At 46.7% G+C, this 21,130-nt stretch overlaps 1 protein-coding gene across 1 annotated transcript; it reads right to left on the bottom strand.

Moving 5' to 3' along the window:
• Positions 1 to 209: 209 nt before the first annotated feature.
• On the bottom strand, positions 210 to 4,129 carry LOC101177996. The gene is made up of 3 exons (XM_012506500.2): positions 3,866 to 4,129; positions 3,370 to 3,525; positions 210 to 2,682 (listed from the first exon to the last, which is right to left on the bottom strand). Exons 1-3 carry the CDS (start codon positions 4,068 to 4,070, stop codon positions 2,462 to 2,464), a joined length of 582 nt encoding a protein of 193 aa, XP_012361954.2. The 5' UTR covers positions 4,071 to 4,129; the 3' UTR covers positions 210 to 2,461.
• Between the last annotated feature and the right edge of the window lie 17,001 nt (positions 4,130 to 21,130).

Below are 21,130 nucleotides of genomic sequence, written 5' to 3'. Positions count from 1 at the left end.
AATAATGTTGTTTCCTGGAGAATTTAGAACCCAAGCATAGCCTTGTCGATAATGGCAGCTTGGAGGGAACTGAGGAGAGGGTAAGACGTGGGGAGGGTAGAATTTCCCTATCTGTTTTTTTTAAAAAAACAAAAACAAACTTACTTGCTGTTTCTAAGTGAAAAAAAAAAAAAAAGAAAAAAAGGCAATGATTAAACAAGGAAAATGAGTGGTGAGTCAATATTCTCCAATTCTTTATTTGTTAAATTATTTTCATTTTTATAAAGTACATCTGTCAGTTTCTTTTAAGCAAGGACAAAATTATCCTAAGAAATCTTTAGTGTAGATCTCATATTTTTAACAGAAATAACCATTGCAATGACAGCCACTGTTATTACAGTTATTATTTATTTCATGTGTATTTCCTGCATTAATCTGATCTTAACACATTATCGGTAGAGTCTCCCCTTGCAGGAGGGAAGCCTGCTCAGTGGGAGATGGATCTACAAAGCTCCCTCCCAGCCTGGACTGGAGCTGCATGGCTGCCTTCCTTCTGTGCAGCTGCACACCCCGGCTAACTGAGAGGGAATTCTCACGTGACCAAAGATGGCCCCAGACTTCCCACTATCTCACTTCCTTTGTGTTCCTTGCAGAGACACACAGGGGACTGTGGAAGTCAGCTGTGGAGGCTGCTTGAGAGATTTTTGACCCAGAACTCAACTTTGGGGTAAAACTGAGAAGAACGCTGGAGGGGTCTCTTTCCCCTGGAATGTGTGCATAGAAAATGCAATTTTCCATTGTACTGGAGAGACTTGGACTGTCTCTCAAGAAGGTCTTACTGTGATCATCAGAAAAAAAAGGCGTCTCTTGGCTATGTGATCACGCATTTACCTTATGCGATAGCAACATATTATTAACCACCATCTCCTTAGCAATTCGGGCCAGGACAATAAGACCTTTGTACCCACAGTTTGTTCTTTCCAAGCCCTCTCAGCCCATCATCTCATTCTGCCTGCCCAGCAGCCCTGTAAGGGAGGACAGGAACTATTTCTCCCACTTTCCAGATAGGAAAAGGTCACCTAGCTTGTATAGGAGGAAGTGAAAGTTGAACTTAGATGTCCCAGCTCATTTTTTCTTTCTTTCTTTTAGCCTGTGTGCTCTTATGATTGATACCTATCCACGCTTCTCTCTACCTCAACCCATTAAGACACATCGAGGGGTAAAAAATGACCTTTTTCAGAGTGTGCTCTGCAAGAAACTTTGTGTCTTAAAAATATTCATTCATTTCCAATCACTAAATTCTCCGTACCAATCAGTTATTTTTCTGCTGTGTGCCTATTTCTCCGCTGAGCATAATGACTGAACAAAAAATACGTATGACAACACTTCTATCCACAAGTAGCTTATTCTGGTTGCCAGAATTCTAAGATGACCCCTGATGTCCCATGCCCTTGCGTAATCCCCTCCCCTTGAGTGGTAGCAGGACCTTAATTTGCTTCTAGCCAATAGTATATGGCAAAAGTGATGGGATATTGCCCCCGTGATGATGTTACATTATCAGGCAAAGGTGAGGGGATTTTTGCAGATGTAATTAGGATCTCTAATGAGTTGACTGTAAGTTAATCAAAAGAGCGATTATCCTGGGTGGGTCTGCCCTAATCAGATGAGCCATTTAAAAGAAGATCAAGAGGTCAGACACTAAAAGCAGCAGATTCACTCTCTCCCTTGCTGGCCTTGAAAAAGCGAGCTGCCATGAGATCTGTAGATTGAAAGAAATGAATTCTGCCCTGTGACCTTGAGTGAGGACCCTGAGCCTCAGATGAGATCCCAGCCCCAGCTGAAACATTGATGGAGTCTTGTAAGAGACCCTGAGCAGAGGACCCAGTCACTCGTCCCCACACTCGTGGCCCATGGAAGCTGTGAGTAAATGTGTGGTGTTTTAAACTGCTAAATATATGACAATTTGTTACACAGCAATTATGATCTAGGAAGGGGTGGCTACTCAACATAATTTAGCAAGTGTCCATAAAATCTAAGATTTGTAAAAAAATTAAAAATAAAAAAAAGAGGTTTTTTTTTTAGCTTCTTGGAATATTACATAAATAAGATGCAGAGGTGATATGTAACACTAATAACTACACTGGTTAGTAGGTAGTAGGAAAACCAGTCTTGCCATTTGGAAGCAATAGTGAGCTGTATTTTCTTCCTCTTTCTCTCCCTGCCTCACACATACAGTTGCCCAACCAATTGCTAATAGGAAGGTCCTATTGCTAACATCAGCAATCATATTTAGACACATCAGATAGCTATTCCAAGAAGGCATTTTTAATTTCTCTCCCAGCTAAAGCTATCACCTTGGACAGGAAGTGGTGGGTTCTGTGCAAAACCACAGGAAAAACTTTCCCTAGAACACTGGATTTCAAGAGATGCCTATGCTATTTCTAAGCCTGTAGAAAGACAGTGCTGAAAACTGTGCTGGCACTTAGTGGGGACATAGTAAGCACAATAATAGGCACTCAGCAAATATGGAATATGCACAAGTAGCATCAGCTCTTGAAAATATTCTTTGCTTTATAATGTCAGAAGAAGTCCAGGTACAGTGGCTTGTACCCATAATCTCAGCAATTTGGGAGACCGAACTATTAGGATTGCTTGAGGCCAGGAGTTCAAGATCAGCTTGGGCAACATAGCAAGACCCTGTCCCTAAAACAAACAAACAAACAAACAAACAAACAAACGATAGTCAGGTATGGTGGCATGTACCTGTAGTCTCAGCTACTTGGGAGGCTGAAGCAAGCAGATTGTTTGAGCCCAGGAGTTCGAGGCTGCAGTGAGCTGTGTTTGCACCACCACACTCCACTCTGGAGTGAGACCCTGTCTCTAAAAAATAAGCAATAAACAATTAATTAATTTTAAAATTAAAAAAATAAAATGTTAGATGAAATGGTCAGTGTATTAAACACTTATCAATGGATTTGACTCTGAAGCTTAAATTTTACTGATTCTTTCTAATATTAGCTTTATTAATGAAAGTGTGGGATCTTCCGGTTGCTGTTGTGACGGCTAGCTGATAGGATGAGGTAGGGGCAGGGACAGGAGAGAGTTGCGTGGTGGCAATGAAAGCCCTGGCCGGGTGGACATAGTTTCAGTCTGCTCTGCAGAAGTTAAAATAAGCCTGGGAAGACAAGGCAGATAACGTAGCACGCAACTGAGCTCATGAGTGGAGGCGAAAAGAGAAAATGTGTCTCTGTGGGTAACCCCTGGGGGAGCCCATTTTGCAGTAAATGCGGAAATAGCATTATTAAATCAGGATGAGGGTAAGAAGGACTGCCAGAAATGGACCCCACCCCCACCCCCCGCACCGCCCCAGGTCACTGCACCTGCCCAAACCTTGGTTCTCTCCCTTGAAAAATAGGGACGATGGTAGCACCTCCCTCAGCGGGTTACTGTGGTGAGGATTCAGCAAGATAATCCCCGAGGCTTCCAGGAGATAAGGGATGCTCAGTAAATATTTGTGATGATTATTCACAGAGATGAACCTAAAAGCTAAATGCCACAAGTGACTGGCTGGATGTTACAATGTCTGGGGAATGCTTCGCAGCCTGACCCTTATTCCAGAAAGTTCTGTGAGTATCCTCATGACCTCACTGAACGTCAGCGCCGCCTGCTCTTAACAGGGAGAGCCACAGACTCTGCAGTGCGTGGCAGGCAGGGCCTGTCACTGTCGACTGTTGTCGCTGTGGCTGTAGCAGTGGAGGTGGCCGGGCCTTCTTTCCCACCTCCCTTCTTCCCCATGGTCAGCCCCGCTCCCAGGCTCCGTCTGTGCCCCTGCAGCTCCCCGGCGGTGGCCTTTTTGTTCAGTGCTTCCTCGGCGGCTGGGACTCACCCTGATTTAAAAGCTCCAGATGTGTGCTCGGCAGCCCGGGAGCACAGGAGTCACAGCAAGACCAGCAGCGGTTGCTGAGAGGACGCCACGCTGACTGGGGATCGAGAGGGTGGCTTCCTTCAAACAGAGAAAGGAAAAAGCCCCTTGAACCAATCCGAATGTAAAATCCAAAAGCTATGGCCACCGCGAGGAAAACAACAGTCATGATGGCGGCCAGGAGGCCGTCGCCGTGGGAATGCAGTCGGCCTGAGCATGTGGTGTCCGCGCAGGACCTGAGACCTTCCAGGGAGGGGAGAAATACTTTTTGGCTGACTCTCCTGACTCTGTGTTTCCTACAATTCTACAATAAAGATCCAGGAACATGAGAAAAGGAAAATGAGAAAATGTGTCCTGTGATCCAAATTTAAGCCAAGAACAGGACAGGCAATGTGAGCCAAGTAGAAATGAGGCCAAGAGTGCTTTCTTGGGGCCCCAGCATTTTTTTTTTTTTTCTTTCGAATGCCCAAACCTGTTTAACTGCTTAGTGTGAACTCTAGTTCTGGGATACAGTTCACTATGGGAAAGGAAATTTAATTAGCACTGGCGACCTCACCTTCATTCTTAGGTCAATACAGTAAACTGGCATATGAATAGTGATTTCTACCAATTGATTCCTGAAGGAAAAGAGAGAGAAAAGGAGAGAGGAAGACACACACACCCACACACACACACACACACACACACACACACACAGAGACAGAGACAGAGAGAGACAATGAGGCACAGAGAAAGAGAAACAGGCAGAGACAGAGAGACAGAGAGAGGGGAAGAGAGACAGAGAAACAGAGACAGAAAGAAAGAGACAGACGGAGAAAGAGAGAGAGAGGCAGAGAGAGACAGAGAAGCAGAGACAGAAAGTCAGACAGAGAAAGAAAGAGAGGAGCAAGTGACATACTTTAAAAATTATTCTTGAGAGAGGTCATCCTGCATCAGCTGCAGAAATCAACAATCACTTGGCATTGCCAGCTGTAATACATTCCCACATTGCATTCTGCATGAGCATTGACTGTCTTGACCCACACTCTCTACATCATGTTCACAGTAACGTGAGTGGTCAGATTTCTACAATTAGGCCTTGCAAGATAATCATGACAAGCCGTATTCGTATATTGCTTTACTGTTTGCAAAGCAGTTGCATAATTATCATTACGTTTGGTTCCTCATGACTGTGCTGTGAGGAAGGCGTTCCTGTTCCCATTTTAGAAGTGAGGACACAAAGTTACAAGTGTCCAAGCCAGAACCTGATGCCAAATCCCATGACATTTCTGCTGTACTGGGCTCTACCATGCCCTGGGAGGATGGCCACCTGCAAACACAGCCTTTCTCCCAACAGAGACAGAAACTGAGACGCAAGCTCGAGTAGCAACTTGATGGAATGGCACAGTTGGGACCATTAGCTCTTAGAATACATCAATGTTGATTGGCTGAAATTGACAGGAGTATCTAAGACAAAAGATACTCCAGAAAATAAAGGGATCGGGGAGGGATGATGGAGAAGCGACCTTACAGTTTTCGTGAAAAAGGCTGTGTATCAAGACAGCATTACACCTAGTGGGAATTGGAAGGATTTAGCTGTACTTTATGTCTCAGAATGTGCTAATGTGATTATCTCATATTAGCTATTATGTATGCCCTATGAATAATGTCATTCTAGTGCTTCTGGAGAATAGGAGTGGAGCTGCAGGCCCTTCAAAACAATCCTAGGCAGAGTCTGAGTAATCCTGCACATCTGAATCACCAGCAAAAGACAAGTTTCAATTTGGATTCAGAAAATCCATGATGCAAACCTTTCTCAGTCCTGGAAGGGAGGGAAGGCATGGGAAGAAACAGGATTGGACTGGAAGGACTGGCTGTCTTTCCTGCGTGCTCTCCCTTTGACCTGCTTGGCACACCCTGCTTCCAAAATGGCCCATGTGGTTGACAGTCTGCAGGGATGTGAATAGAAACCCAAGACATCGGGCTCAGTGCATCTCGAAGCAGGGCCGCAGTCTCAAGCACAAGACAGGCACGTTCTGCTCACAGCATTCCTTTCTAGTCTGAGCAAAATCTTCCCGCAAGGCCAAAATCCCAACGGCTGGACGTGAACAGGGCGTACATGTTTTTCCCCTTCCAAGCTCTTTTGTTGCATTTTATTGTTTTTCCTACCTAGATATTAGGCTGTCTCCTTGATGTGAAACATCCTTCCTTTCTAGAATTTCCAGGAAGCACAATTGCCTCCCACATTTAGATTTAATGTAATTCAAACCAAAGTTTGAGGCTATTTCTCCTAATTCAGGAAAAGCTGTGAGCTTGGCAACCCAAATGGAAAAAGACAGAAAAAAAAAGGATGGTAGTGGATTTGGGGGTGTTTTTCTCATTTTTGGTTGTGTGTATGGCGTTTCATAAAGCGTATAGGAGAATTAAGCTCAAAAAGCAACTGCTTGGAGAGATAGAAACTCTTGTAATTCATGTTGTGCATAATGGATTTGGCAGGCCCAAGCACAGAAATTTCCAGAAGTGTTTGCGTGGCAGCAGTTCTTAGCCAATTCACATTTTTTAGCTGTTCTGGCCAGCTGCCCAGCCTGCAGAAAAAGTCTTGTATCTCCACAAGTTTGGCTGGCCTTACTGACGAGTTTCCAAACTGCATGGCAACATTGGATGAGCTGCTTTTCAAGTGCCAAAAAAACTCCTGCTACTTATATTGTTACTAAATACCAGATGTGCTTAATCAAGAGCGCGTGGGGCCAAACCTAGGGTAATCAAATAACCTATCATTAACATTTTCTAAAAACAAAAAATGCAATTGGAACACCAGATTACTGTTTTTCTTTGTTTGCTTTTACGCCCTATTACTGGAACCCCTAGGGTGATACGAACAGGACACGGGTGGGGAGGCCGGCTCTGAAGACGCTGTTTACAATCACACCCCTGCACATCTGAAATATGTGTGAGAAATTCAAGGCCTGCACATATTTCCTCTGGGCTCCTCACAAGGACCCTGGCCCCCCGCGACTCCCGCCCTTCAGGGGAGGGGCCCTGCAGGCAGAGGCTCACACCACACTGGAAAGCAGTGGAAGTTTGAGGTGCACTGGAGTTTGACCTTGAAAGAGGGGAATGCAGAAAGAGACAGCAGGGCAGCTTTGGGGACTTGGCAAATTAGCGAATGTGCAAAAGTTGGAAGCTGCTGCTGCTGCTGCTCGAAAAATACATAGAGATTCTGAAAGGCTGTAAGAGACAAGAGGATGCTGTGTGGCTTTGTTGGCGGCCCCAACTGGGCTCCGACTGGTAGATCTTGAAGTATTTCTTAATACAAAAATCTCCAATTCTATTTGGGTCCCTCTCATCGCTGTAATACAGATATTTTGTAAGTTTTCCGGGAATCCAATGGGAAAATAAATGTGGCTGGCAGATTCTCCCCCTTGCTCCACTCAAGGTCATTCGTGCTGTCTGGGCCTCCAGGGACCTGCTTCTACAAACCTCTGTGCCTCCCACCTCTCTAATCCCCTATCCCCCAGACTCACAGTTCTAAAGAGATGAAAAGGACATCTTTCTTACCCCAGGGTTGCTGGGTGACCCTGATAGATAATGAGATAATGAGCGTGTGTGTTGGGGTGATTTGAGAGCGAGAGGGAATGTTGCAAAATGAAATTCTATAGAAGGAGATGGAACCTGCAATAAGAAATTTCAGAGTTAATAACTCTTCTGAAACTATTTGTTATCTGCTTTAAGACAACCGTGTAAATAAAGGGATAAGAGACTCAACACTTCGAGAGTTGTTTTAAGAAAGCTATTGCTAAAAATGTATTATAATCCCACTGTACCTTGGATGCCATTGTGCCAAGCCAGACTCAGGGAGAAAAGATTTAGTGTTTCTCTGTTGCGTGGAGCCATTAGGGGGCTAAACCATGAGCTTGCTCTAATTAGCAAGGACACGCCTTGAAAATGTGTGATTTCAGCAGATGTGAATAGTAAAGTAATGCGGGGCTGGTATCTACCACATCTTTTGAACTTCTCTTCCTAACTATAGTCATGGGTTTTACACACCAGATGCGTTCCTGAAAAGTCGGGTGTGAATCTGTATACAAAGTGGGATTATGTTTGAAATGTTCTGGGGATGCTCTGGACTTACAGGAAACATGTATCAGTGAAGAAGTCACAGGGAAAGTCATACCCACCCCCGATTCATCTTTGCTGGGTTTGGACGGGCCCTCAAGCCCTGGCGGAGGTTAGCATAAGCTGCCCCTCACTTTCACTGCTGGGCCATTGAAAGGAAAGGGCTGGTCCCCGAGAAGGGTCAAGGCAGGGCTATTTTGTTCTCCAGCAGCAAAGCAAAGAATGCTGGAGGAAACCACCCAAGCGACAAGCTCTGCAGAGGGCAACTGCAGGCTGAGTCTAAAAACAAAAGTGGAGGAGCCCATCTCCTTGGAGCTGTTTATATTACATAACTCAAATAAACACAGCAGTTCAGAAACAGTTCCCTTGGTGAGGGCCAGGACCATGAGAGGCCAACAAAGGGCGTCTCCTTCAGCCACCCTGGTCAGAAATGGCTTCTTTAAAACAACAATAATAACAATACACAGGGACTCGCCAGTCCAATTCAGCAGGGTGTCTTGAATACATCAGAGAGGAGTCGCTCTAATTAGGCCTTGTAAGGTCCCCTTATTTTCTCTAGCTAAGGAAATAAATCCTAATCAGAGTGCCCAGAAAGAAGCAAAACTGACACAGGAATGGCTATTCTCATGTGCAGAGCAGGGAAAGGAAGCCCTTCCAGTGGGTTTTCTCAGCACTCGAGGGCCGCTGTGAAGCTCGGCCAGTGCGACGACTGCTTCTTGGGCAATCGAGTAGTGGCTGGCTTTCTGTGACTTCAGCTCCTCTTCAGTTCAGGGCGACGCAGGGGCCGCCAGCCTTCTGGGAAGCATCGGGCAGTTTACATGGAGTCTGTGTGAAGAATAATAATTTTTAAAAAACAAAAACAAACAAACAAACAAAAAAAACGGTTACTAACTCAGTAAGTGACCTCAGGCCTACAGGACCAAAGTCTGAACAAAATCAGTCTTGAATTGAGAGCAAGGCGAGAACCCACTGAAACCTTTTTCATCAGTGCCCTGAAGTCTCCAGGGACAGCAACCCCTATCATATACCAGGGGCCGAGAATAGAAATAAAAATTGCGAAGACAGTCCTGAGCCTGGGCTGATGGTTCTGGCTGCCAATAACTGCCCCATTAGTAGGCTATGGGGACGTGCTAGGGAACATTTTCTCTACGAGGCTTGCATTTAAAAATATATCTTTCTTCAAAGCTGGCCCGGGGAGTGGATGGGGAGGAAGAAGCCTTCTTTCTCCGTGCTTGTCAGGCGCTAATTCATCCTGTGATTTGCTGCGGATAGCTTACTTCTCTGAGCCTGCGTTTGCTGTGTGAGGATGACTGAGATCCCATCTCTCAGCGAGTTAATGTTTCAGACAATTCCTGGATGAAAGCCGCACTCCAGAATTCGTCCCCCACAGTGTGTTTGCTGGGTGCCCATGGGGCCAAGGAGGACAGAGGACGGTAGCTAAGGGTAACCCTCACTACTAAAGGCTCTCACCTCTTCTTCCTCCTTGGATGTGTCCCTGAAGACGTTTGTCTCTTGGTTTCTTTATTCTCAAAAGGAGGACAATTCCTACCCACCCCCTAAGGATGTTTAGGAGTAAGAGCTAACAGAAGTTATTTAAAAGTACCTGGCAAATAACATTCAGGATCAAGTGCTGAAAGATCCCCTTCCTCACACTACCCTACGTAATGCATTACCTATGTGCTCCCCTTTAAAACGCATTGCTGACAGACTGCCCTATGGGGTGTAAGGCTGTTCTGTACAGAAGAGGTCTCTCGGGCTCCTCCAGAGAAGTTTGCTTTGCAGGAACCACTGAAATCCTTACATGTCCAAACGCATGTTCTGGGTAGAAAAAAACAGGTGATGAGCTGTAAGGTAGAAGCCTGCCAGGATCCACCCATGGGCACCCAGGGTTTGGCACCCCTCTTTCCAGGGGGAAACAAAAGTGAACCAATCAACACGACGAGGTCAAGTTCAAGTCTGCCTCAGTAAAACCCTGGGGACTTTCTTCTTGAAAAACAACTGGGACAGTGTGACAGCTGTTTAAGCATGCCAAAGAAAAGGGTCCCTTGGGAAACCTCCCCAAGGGCTCCTCTGCTTGCAGGAGTCTGTGATGAGTGACAAAAAAGACAGACAGTAAGAATAGGGCAGGCCAGGCCCAGGTGAATGCTCTGATTAGCTGGTGGTCAGAGTGCCACAAAGACGTAAGATCTAGCAGTGACGACAATCCTGATAATAACTACATTGATTATTATGGTTGTCATTGGGGCCTATTAAACAATAGATTGCCTTTAAGCTGTGGCCTCTCTAAGAACCTTTTACCCAGAAATGTGTAACACATTGCAATCCTTGCAGCCCCTTCCGTGGCTTCATTTGGCATGCTTATAAACGAAACACAAATCAGGTTTCATGGTTGCTAGATAAATATTTGCAACAACTTTAAAATCTGGTTCATGATGCAAGTTGTTCCTCACAGCAAATGCATGGTGGGACATCAGAATGATGACAAAGGTGGGAACAAAATCTCTGCCCAGAGATGTGACGTGTTGGAGGTGAAAACAGATTGCATTTGCACGGCAGCCACTGCCTCTGAAACAGGCTGGAGAAATTCCTTTTATGGCAGGCACTGGACTCAGAACCCAAAGACCTGGATTTCATTATTGACTCAGCCACCTCCCAGCAGTGTTAACTGGGGCAGGTTAGTTAACCTTTCTGAGACTCGATGTTCTCACCTATAAACTGGAGCTCAGGATACCTATCTGTCAGGGTGGTTAGGATGGTCAAAGGGCACCCCCAGGAGCACGATAAATATGAGCTGAAACAGCAAAGTCGGAATCTGTATACAGACATGACCTGTCACCTCTCAGAGCATTAACCCTCACAGTGAACTGGCAGGAGAGGTCTCCTGTCTCACTTCTGGGAGCAGAGGCACAGAGCTGGGAAGTCGGCCTGCCCACCTCCCCTGAGAGCTGGCAAGAGAGCCAGGAATGGGATGCATGCACATGCCCTCTGATCCAGAGCTCTTGCTACCAGGAGCATGGCCTCTTTAACAGCTCACCGGTTGATGGATTTGTTTCCATTTTCTCCTGGGCCTAAATAGTTCCCCAGCTTCCAAGGGGCACTCCCTCTTTCACACTCGTGGGTACTGCCCAGGGAACTGAAGGCTCAGAAAGAGTAGCAACAGGGAGTAACATGGGCACCAGGGAGAAGAAGGCTGTTATATTCTTTCTAGATGAATCTCCAGGCTGCGGCAGTCCCGGGCGAGTCCCAGGCCTGCCGCAAAACCTGTCCGCCGTGGGGCTGCCTCAACATGCTGTTTGGGAAGTCAAGATGTTCAGTGTAAACTTTGTTCTCCCTTCCCTTTCTTCGGGGATTCACAGAGGCAGCTCTTCCAGGGCCTTCCTCTCCAAGTCTTTCTGGTGCGGAAATCTGAGGTCACACACCCTGGAACACGACATCTCTGTCAGAACAAGCCCGTGAGGCGGCTGTCCTATCCGAGAGGGCTGTGCAGCAGGTGGTGTTGGCCCTTGAGTTTGCCGTGGTTTAGGTTTCTCAGTGGCACTATTTTTGGCAGATTTTTTTTTCCCTCGCTCTTTATCACAAGCCCGTCGGGCAAATGACAGCGGAATTGCAAGCTTGAATGGACTTGTTTGACAGGCCAACTTTCATCCTGAGCACTGCTGCTGACTTTTAAAAAGGAACTCTGAGAGGAGGATAGTAATTTCACACTAATTCCTTGCTGTAATTTGCTTTTGAGTATAAAATGTCGTGTTTCAATCACCCTAGCTGCGTGGTGTAAGGGAGAAGATGGGACACACGTGTGGTTAATGTGTTTGTAATAGACACACACAAAGACACCACTTTGCTCTGAAGCAACAACACAGGAAACTCTGATCCACACTTCAAGGGAATCTCCACCAGGTACAAACAAGTGCATTCAAAGGAATTCATAATAAATTGCCAGCTTTGGCAGAAACAGAGAGCTCCTTTAAACAGAAAATCTCACACTTGACATCTCCATCATCCAAGCGTTTATTAGAATATCTTTATCCCCCAGGCTGCATTATGGAGAGGAATTGGGGTGGTTTTAGGCAAACCCCAAAGGTAGGAGGGTCTGAAACCCTGGATGGACCTAAATGCATTGGGGGAACAGATCAGGTTCAGCTGAGGAAGGTGAAATTCATCTGGGAGAAGGGTAAGTTAATAGGTACTGGCCAAAAGGAAAAAATAGCCTCCACGCTGAAGAGAGCTGATGAGGCTGTGCTTGGAAAATCCTCCAAGAAAAAAACTACAGGGTCTCACAGAGAGGCCAGTGGTGAGGGCTTTGCCCAGTTTAGAAGCAGGAAGCAACGACTTTTTCTGATTTATTAATCTGCACATGGAAGCACCCTAATCCCATCCCTTCACCACCTCTCACCGCACTTAACTATCCTGGCCACACTGCCTGACATTGCATTTTTCTCCCGGGATGGCCGCTAATATTTCACATACTTAATCTTGCTCTCACCTAGATTATAAATTCCTCGAGGTCAGGCGTCAACATCCAGCCACAGGCTCCTTGCCAGGACTCTCTAACTTCCTGGAGGATTGCAGAGACCTTCACACATTGTTCACAAGGCTTCTGAAACAATGGCAAGATTGTACAAGGGCCGGGAAGGGTATTTTTAGAAGAACAGATCCAAGCTCTTTGGTGGGCCCTCAGGCTGTTTACCACCTAGCCTGACCGCCTTTGGTGTCTTTCTGGCCCTGGCTCCATATGCCGTGTGCTCCAGCTGAGTAGAACTAAATGCTATCATGCCTCCGTGTCTTTGCACATGCTGTTCCCTCTGCCAGCTGCCCTTGCCCCTTCTTCCATCTGTGGACTCTTTCAGTTCTAGGTCACCTTCCCTCTCCCCACAGAACTGCCAGCATCTCTTAGGCAGAGCTGATGGTGCCTCACTCTGTGGGTCCAGGGTGCTTTCTGGAGGCCTTAATGGGGACGCAGGGCCAGCTGCCAGTCATCAGGTTGGTACGGCTATCGGGTTGGTACTGCCTGGTTGGCAGGTCTGTCTCTTCGGTTAGCCTGGGACTGCCTTGAGGCCAGGGCTACTTTCCTCCCTGTCTCTCAGTTCTTGGTCCCCAGCACAGTGCCTGGCTCTCAGCAAATGTTTCTTGAATGAATGTGCTTCCCATATTGGGCAGATCATGACAAAGGCAACAGCAGGGCCCAGTGTGTAATGCGAACACAACAAAAAGGGACCCTGCTTTGAGACCAGAGATGTTCCACAGGGAAGCCGCGCCTGGAGCCCCTCCTGATAAGCTGGGGCAACTGGGACAACTCCTAGACAGGGTGTTTGAGGGGGTGGTGCTTGCTTTTGGGAGCCCCAGCCTCACTTTGAGAGCTTGTTCCACTCTGAGGATTTCTCTGTTTTCCATTTCCAAATCTTTATGCTATCCTTCAGTTACACTTGCTCAAAGTCTCCGAAGATAGGTGTGGGTAAGCAGCAGTGTGCTGGGGTTGGGGATGGGGGGACAGGGCATTGCCCGGGCTGTGTGGGAGGCAGGAGCGAGGTGATGAAGAATCTGGACTCCAAGCTGGCCCCAGATGCCAGCCCACCTTATGTGATACACTGAGAGTGCCTCAGTTTCCCTGCCTGTTAAACAGTAATGGCTCCTTCATTGAGTTGTTCTGAAACATCAAGTTAGTACAAAGGAAGCACAGAAAGTGTGCCTGACACAGGCAATTGCTCACTGCATGCCAGCTCCTGGCATTTGGAATCTGAAGATGGAATCCAGTCTGACTTCCTTCACTCGCAAGTTGTCCAAGTCACCTCACCTCCCCGTTCATGTTCTCATGTCTCTGAGATGAGGATAATAAGGCTGACCTTGCCGGCTGTTGGGAGAATCAGATAATCAGATAGTGGAAGTGAGTGCATTTTGCAAGCTACAAGGTGCCTTCCCAAGGGAAGCATGAAGTCACCTGGGTGAAGGTATTGGGAAGTGAGGCCCTGTCACAGATCCTGCCCCACAAGAGCTACCCCTGTAAGGAATCAATGACTCGGTATTAACCATGCTTTTAATTTCTGTAAAGTGATGCGTTGACACCCACCTAAGGCCCTATTAGCCAACCTAAGCCAACTGTGACTCACTCGTTGCAATGGTTAACTTTATGTGTCAAGTTGGCTGGGCTGTGGTGCCTGGATGTGTGGTCCAACATTATTCTGGATGTTTCTGTGGGAGTGTTTTTGAAAGAGATCAACATTTAAATCAGTAGGCTTTGAGCAAAGCTGGTGGCCCTCCATGATGCAGGTGGGCCTCATCCAATCAACTGAAGGCTCTAGTAGAGCCAAGCCTGACCCTAGGAAGAGAATTCTGCCAGTGGACAGTCTTCTAACTTGAACCACAACATCAGCTCCTCCCTGGGTCTCCAGCCTGCTGGAGATTTTGGACTTTTCAGCCTCCATAATAATGTGAGCCAATTCCTTAAAATCTCTCTCTCTCTCCCTCTCTTCCCCCACCCCTCCGCTCCGCACATGCATTCTATTGATTCTGTTTCTCCGGAGAACGCTCACTAATATACCCATAGACATCTGGAGTCCTCAGATTACTTTAAACTCTACACTCTAACAGTCACGGTAAAGGCGAATTTCGCAGGGGTGCCACTTGCAAACATAGCTAGCCGGTCCCAAGCCTGCACATCCTGCCTTGCTTTTCCTTCCCATGGAAACCACACTAAAGGCTCCTGCCACTGTCCCACTCTCCCTCTGGCTCCTGACCCACCCCGAGGCTTCCCCATGTGGCCCTGGACGCTGTGCTGTGTTCTCCCAGGCAACTGTGAGAATACTAAATCTTTCAACTTTCTCCATCTCTCTCCCAACCTCGCCTGGGCTTCCTACACCTCCTCCAAGGTAATGTGATGAGACAGACTGTAATTGCAGCCCAGTGCCAGGGACACTGTGGGCCAGCCCTGACCCAGAGATGGGCGAGTGAGTTATTTGTCCCTGTCACGTGGTGCTCTGCCAGATGCGACGGTGCTATTCTATGTGAGATCTGGGGCTGATAGAAACGGTGACAAACTTCTTGAGCAGCTTAGGCTAAAAGAATTGTTCTTTGCGTAAAACAGAAATTGTCGTCATCATTATAAACACTATCCTGGCCCTCCAGAGAGCCCAGATGAGCTGTGTTCTTGGTGAGGACAAATGTCCATCCAGAAGAGGGGTATTTATTGGCTCTTCAGGTCTCAGAGAAATCCCAATCCCCCATGCAGGAAGGATTCCAGAACATCCATGTCTGAGGATAGGACCCTAGCTCAGAGCAGAGCTCACTCGCTGCACCTAGGGGAAGAGGAGGACAGTTACTTTCCAGAAAAAAGTTAATTTACCCTAAGTGATTCATAAAGTTGCAGAATCACAGAATTACAGAACCTTAGAATTTCAGAGGCTGAAAGGGATCTAACAGGGCATCTGGGTCCAATACCCCTCATTTTAAGCAAGAAAAAAAATAATTCCAATTAAAATACAGCCCTCCGCTCATCTGCAGTTTCTATGTAGAGCCCCAGATGAATGCTAATTAGAAGACCGGTTGGAAGAACAGCTTTTTCCTACAACCAGTGTTCATTTTGTGGGATTTCTCACTGTTGATTAATTAATGTAAGCATCCATCCATTCACCTGTTTGTCTGTTCACCTGTCTGTTCATTGCTGCATCCATTCCTCACCCCAGTAAAAAATCGAGGCAGTTACATCAAGAACACAGACATGGTTTGCTCTCACTCCCTCCTCCTTCCTTTTTGTTTTTCTCTCCTATCCAGGATGAAGGCCAGCTAGCTCTGCGCATGTGTGGGTGTGGGAGAAAGGCCAGTTGCCGTCAGTGTCACGGTGCTGTTTTTGAAACTCTGCAGGTCCCTCATAGGGCCGGCTGATATCACCCATGCCAGGATTGCTTGGCCTTGACAGAGCCTGTGTTAGAAGGGACTATCATGAAGGTATCCAAGGTACTAAAGGGCTGAAACAAACTCCTCTCTTGTCTTCACAGTATCTTCCAGTGGCAGACAGGAGGCCACTGAATGAAGCTGAGGACAAATAAATGTCAATAAAACACCACTGGGAGCTGCTGCTGCGCCATTTCCCGTGGCCTGCAGGGGGTCACTGAGTTAAATGTTACAGCTGATTGTGAAAGGGACCTGGTGAATCCATGATCAATAATGACGTTGGTTTTTACACGAGCTAAGATAAGGGTAATTAAATCTTGTGCTTCGGGCCATATAAACTGATCTCCACAGGAGGGCAAGAATTAATTTAATTCCACACACACAACCCCTTCCAACCCCTCTGACAGCTTTAGTATAATGGACTCAGTGCAGGATGGGGAAGATAGAGCACCAGGTATTAACCACCACACCTATCAGGAGCTTGAACTTGATGGGCCTCGTGGCTGATCCAGGGCAGCAAATCCAGAGCTTCTTACAGCTTCTCTCTGTGCTGGGTTTATTACATACAATCTGTACAGGGGCTGTTTCCCCACTTAATGGCAGTCCTGAATCACTATCTATTTCCCATCCTCGCCTGCAAAACAGCAACCCAGAGCTAGTGCTACGCCGTCAACATCGGGCCCCATAAAGCCACTGCTGTATAGATTTGCCTTTTTGTGCATGTGCGTCTGATTCACGAGCACTTTGGCAGCCTTCCAGGCTTGAGGAGAGGAAAATAACGTCCTGAGCATCCCAACAGCCTCATTTTGATCTGTGATACTGAGCAACTCATTTCCACTTCACAGGCTCTGCTGAGCTGTGCCACAGAAAGACAAATCCCAGATGTGGCAGGGGTGGGAGGCGGTGGAGGGAGAGGGGCTGGCTGGAAGGAAGGAGGGTGCAGGAGAGGGAGGGAGGGAGGGAGGGCCAAGGGAAGGGAGGGAAGATGAAAGCAGAAAAGGGCCACATTTATTAAGCTGTTTTTCTTTTGGTGAAAAGAAGCATTTATCAGTGATTTCATATATCATGTGAGAGGTGGCTTCCTGCCAATTTCCAAGAATCCAAACAACCCGCTGACATCATATGCTAAATATAGCTCAGGCTTTGCTTTAGGTGAACAAATAATGCCGCTGGACAGGAATAGGTTCTCTTCAGTTACATGGTTATTATGATCGGCTGTCAGGCTTGTGTAATCAAAAGAATCATGTCCAGTTCCAAGGAGAAATGGTGCAAAGAACTCATCAAACAATTTCGGGAGATGACTGACGAACCCCATTCCTCCTGCCTTCCCAGGTGGCCGGCTGAGCCTGGCTGCTGGAGGAAAGGTGGGCAACTCTGTTGTTGCAGGTTTTCAAAGCCCTGGTGTGTGTGTGTGTGTGCGTGTGTGTGTGTGTGTGTGTGCGTGTGTGTGTGTGTGTGTGTGTGTGCTGTATTTCCATCTCTGCCCTGCCCATCAGAAAAGGTGGCTGATCTCTCCAAGGGAAATGCACAGAAGGAGGACAGACCTTCAAACTCACAGATAGGGTGCAGGAGCTATTCATGAGGCTGGGTCAGGGGCGAGCGGGGTGGGGTTGGTGGCACAGATAGTTCAGGCAGTCTGTTTAGTCTGTTTATTCTGCAAGCATTCAGGTAAGGGTGCTTGTCTGATGGCAATCGGAGAGCCATTTTCCATGGCTCTTGGGCTCTGGTACTTTTGATTCTACCTCCCATAGCTTTTGTGTTGTGCGTGTCCTGTCTGGGACTGGTGCCTGTCATTCTGTCTGAGGCCACCTGAAAGATTAAGATTCATAATGAGACCTCTCCCTCCTCTGCCAGCAGTCTCCTTCTCCCCGCCCACTCCCCCAGGCTCACACTGGGGAGACAGGGAGCTTGGGATGGATTTGTAAGTATTTGGAGGAAGGGGCAGCAGTAAGGAGAAGAGAAGAATGAGAAAATTAGTGAGGGAGATAAGGAGCCGGTGCATCAAAATAGCTGCTGGAAGGTGTTGTAGCCCTTCGAACATCTGCATGATTTCTCTTCTCAGTCAGGGATACAATAGAGGTTGTTACTATGGAAACTGGTGTAAAAGCAGCACAGAGAAAGGAGAGGGCTGGATACAAAGAGGAAAGAGTAAAAGGCATATACCACTTTTAAATCATCAAAGAGGAATACTATAGCACTTCCCACCTCCAATAGGAGGAAATAAGTCACTGAGCCCAGGGAGGGTTGAATACTATGATCATGGGAGGGGTCAGAGACTATCAGACACCACCATCCTTTCCCCTGGAAGCCTGTGTGTTGAACCTGTCCACCTGCCATAAGATCGTTAGCCAGAAAAGAATGTCCAGGCAGTTGAGGGTGGTCAGCTTCATGGTAGATGGCATGCTTGGCTCGGCTCGGCCACGGCCTTTGGGAATGGCCTTGGAGGGAGCAGGCCATTTTTCTGTGTCACGGTTTCATCACCTGCCTTCCTCAGAGGAATGACGAAGCACCTTGCTCAAGAAAGAAACGCGAGTGCCGTTCAAGGCAAAGAAATGACAGAGCTTCAAGTGCTCTGTGTGCAGAGGGAAAAAATGTGAGCAATTCCAGCTGGTGCCCTGAGCATCATACCCAAGAAGGGCGATGGACCAGGCAGAGGCCGAAGTCTGTGCGTACCTAACCAGTTTCACTTTGTTTCAGGGTGGGTATTAATGAGATGAAATCATTTGCTCAGGCCGAGGAGAGTTTTGACAAGTCATTGGTGTTTCATGCAGACTCATACATGCAATCCTGTAGACCAGTCTGTCCGATAGAAATACGATGCGAGCCACGATGCAATTTATTTATTTATTATTATTTCTATAGAGACAGGGTCTCACTTTGTCACCTAGGCTGGAGTGCAGTGAGGCAATCATAGCTCACTGAAGCCTTGAACTCCTGGGCTCTAGCGATCCTCCCACCTCAGCCTCCCATGTAGCTGGGACTACAGGTGTGAGACATCACACCCAGCTAATTTTTAAATTTTTTGTAGAGATGGCTGGTCTCAAAATCCTGGCCTCAAGCGATCTTTCCACCTTGGGCTGCCAAAGCACTGGGATTACAGGCATGAACCACCTCACCTGGCCCACTGTGGAATTTACAGTATTCTAGTAGTCACATCCAAAAAGTAAAGAAACAGGTTAAATACATTTTAATATAATTTCTGTGTCATGTTATTTAACCCTGGTATATCCCAAATATGGTCATTTCAACAAAATCAATTCAGAGATTATTGATGAGATATTTTATACCCTTTCATACTGAATCTTTGAAATCTGGATTTATTATTATGTGTGTTATGTGTATGAGAGAGAGAGGGAGAGAGAAAGAGAGAGATAGAAAGAAAGAGGGAAGGAAGGAGGGTGGGAGGAAGGGAGGGCCAAGGAAAGGGAGGGAAAATGGAAAGAAGGAAGGAAGGAAACAGGTCTCTTTGGCTCAGGCACTGACTCTAACCACGTGCCTTGCATCACTATGGGAGCGATAATTACACACACTCGCTCTTTGAACAGATGGTCAGCCTCGAGTACCTCCCTTTGCCATTGAACAGCGACCCCTCATCCTCCAACCACAATCCATGGCCGCTGGAATCAGACAAACCCAGCTGAAACCACAGCTCTCTTTCTGAGTGCCTCTCTCTGAGGGAGTTTCTTAACCTTTCTGAGTTTTCCTCAGCTGTGAGATGGGAATCCTATTTTACAATTGAAGGTAGGTCCCTCAATTGTTTTGGGGATGGAATAAGAGAATGCCCAAGACCAGGTCTAGCATCGATAAGGGAAGCTCCTTCCTGTCCCTTATCCCAGCTCTAGTTCGCCAGTCTTCCATTGAGCACCAGTCTTCTGTTGAGCAGTCTTCCGTTGAGCAGTCTTCCGTTGAGTCTTCTCCAGGCCTCTGTGAGTGAAGAAACTAGAATTGTACATTTTTCATGTACTCAGAAAGCCGCTTAAGTAGAAAGGAGACTTCAAGGACTAAGACTGAGTTTGTTTCACTTATTCACTCCAGGCTGATCACCGGATGTTTCCCCAATACAGAGAGATACTAATATTTAGCCATTCAGAAAGAGTCCTTTTGATGACCATGGGCTACGTGGTAAGATGTTTAGAGAAGAAAATTAAAATATCTCCTTTCTTATAAATAAGATCTAGTATTTGGTAGCACAGTAGGGTGACTATAGTTAACAGTAATTTATTGTATATTTTTAAATGGAATTGAAATGTTTCTAGCACAAAGAAATGATAGGTGATGGGTACCCCAACTACCCTGATTTGATTATTACACATCATATGCCTGTATGAAAACATCATATGTGCCCCATAAATATAGACAACTATTATGTACCCATAATAATTAAAAATTTTAAAATAGGTCCTTTCGGCCGGGCGCGGTGGCTCACGCTTGTAATCCCAGCACTTTGGGAGGCTGAGGCGGGCGGATCATGAGGTCAGGAGATCGAGACCACAGTGAAACCCCGTCTCTACTAAAAATACAAAAAAATTAGCCGGGCGTGGTGGCAGGCGCCTGTAGTCCCAGCTAGTCAGAGAGGCTGAGGCAGAAGAATGGCGTGAACCCGGGAGGCGGAGCTTGCAGTGAGGGGAGATTGCGCCACTGCACTCCAGCCTGGGCGACAGAGCGAGACTCCATCTCAAAAAAAAAAAAAAAAAATAGGTCCTTTCTCTCCTAGAGTGGCATTGTCCCATACAGTAGCCACTAAACTCATGTGGCTATTTAAATTTGCATTAATTAAAATTTGAAAATTTACTTTCTCAGAAACACTAGCCATGTTTCAGGTGCTCAATGGCCACATAAGGCTAGTGGCTACTGATTGGACATTTCAGATATAGAACATTTCTGCATACTAGAAAGTTCTGTCACCACCGCTCCAGATTTTTAGTCATTTATTCAATATGCAGCCAAAATAAAACTCAGAGACAGCAGGACAGCATGCGTAAGCGGGCCTAAAGTCAAACTGGGTGGGTTTCATCCTTTCTCCACTTCGGCCATATGTCAACTTAAGTTAGTTTCTTTTTTTCTTATTTTATTTTATTTTTTACTTTTTGAGATGGAGTCTCGCTCTGTCGCCCAGGCTGGAGTGCAGCGGCGCAACCTTGGCTCACTGCAAGCTCCACCTCCCGGGTTCACGCCATTCTCCTGCCTCAGCCTCCAGAGTAGCTGGGATTACAGGCGCCCGCCATGGTGCCCGGATAATTTTTTGTATTT

The sequence above is a fragment of the Nomascus leucogenys genome, chromosome 5 (genome assembly GCF_006542625.1).
Source record: "Nomascus leucogenys isolate Asia chromosome 5, Asia_NLE_v1, whole genome shotgun sequence".
NCBI lineage: Eukaryota > Metazoa > Chordata > Mammalia > Primates > Hylobatidae > Nomascus > Nomascus leucogenys.
Note: the sequence above shows the minus strand (reverse complement) of the source record. Positions and strands in the feature narration are given on the sequence as shown.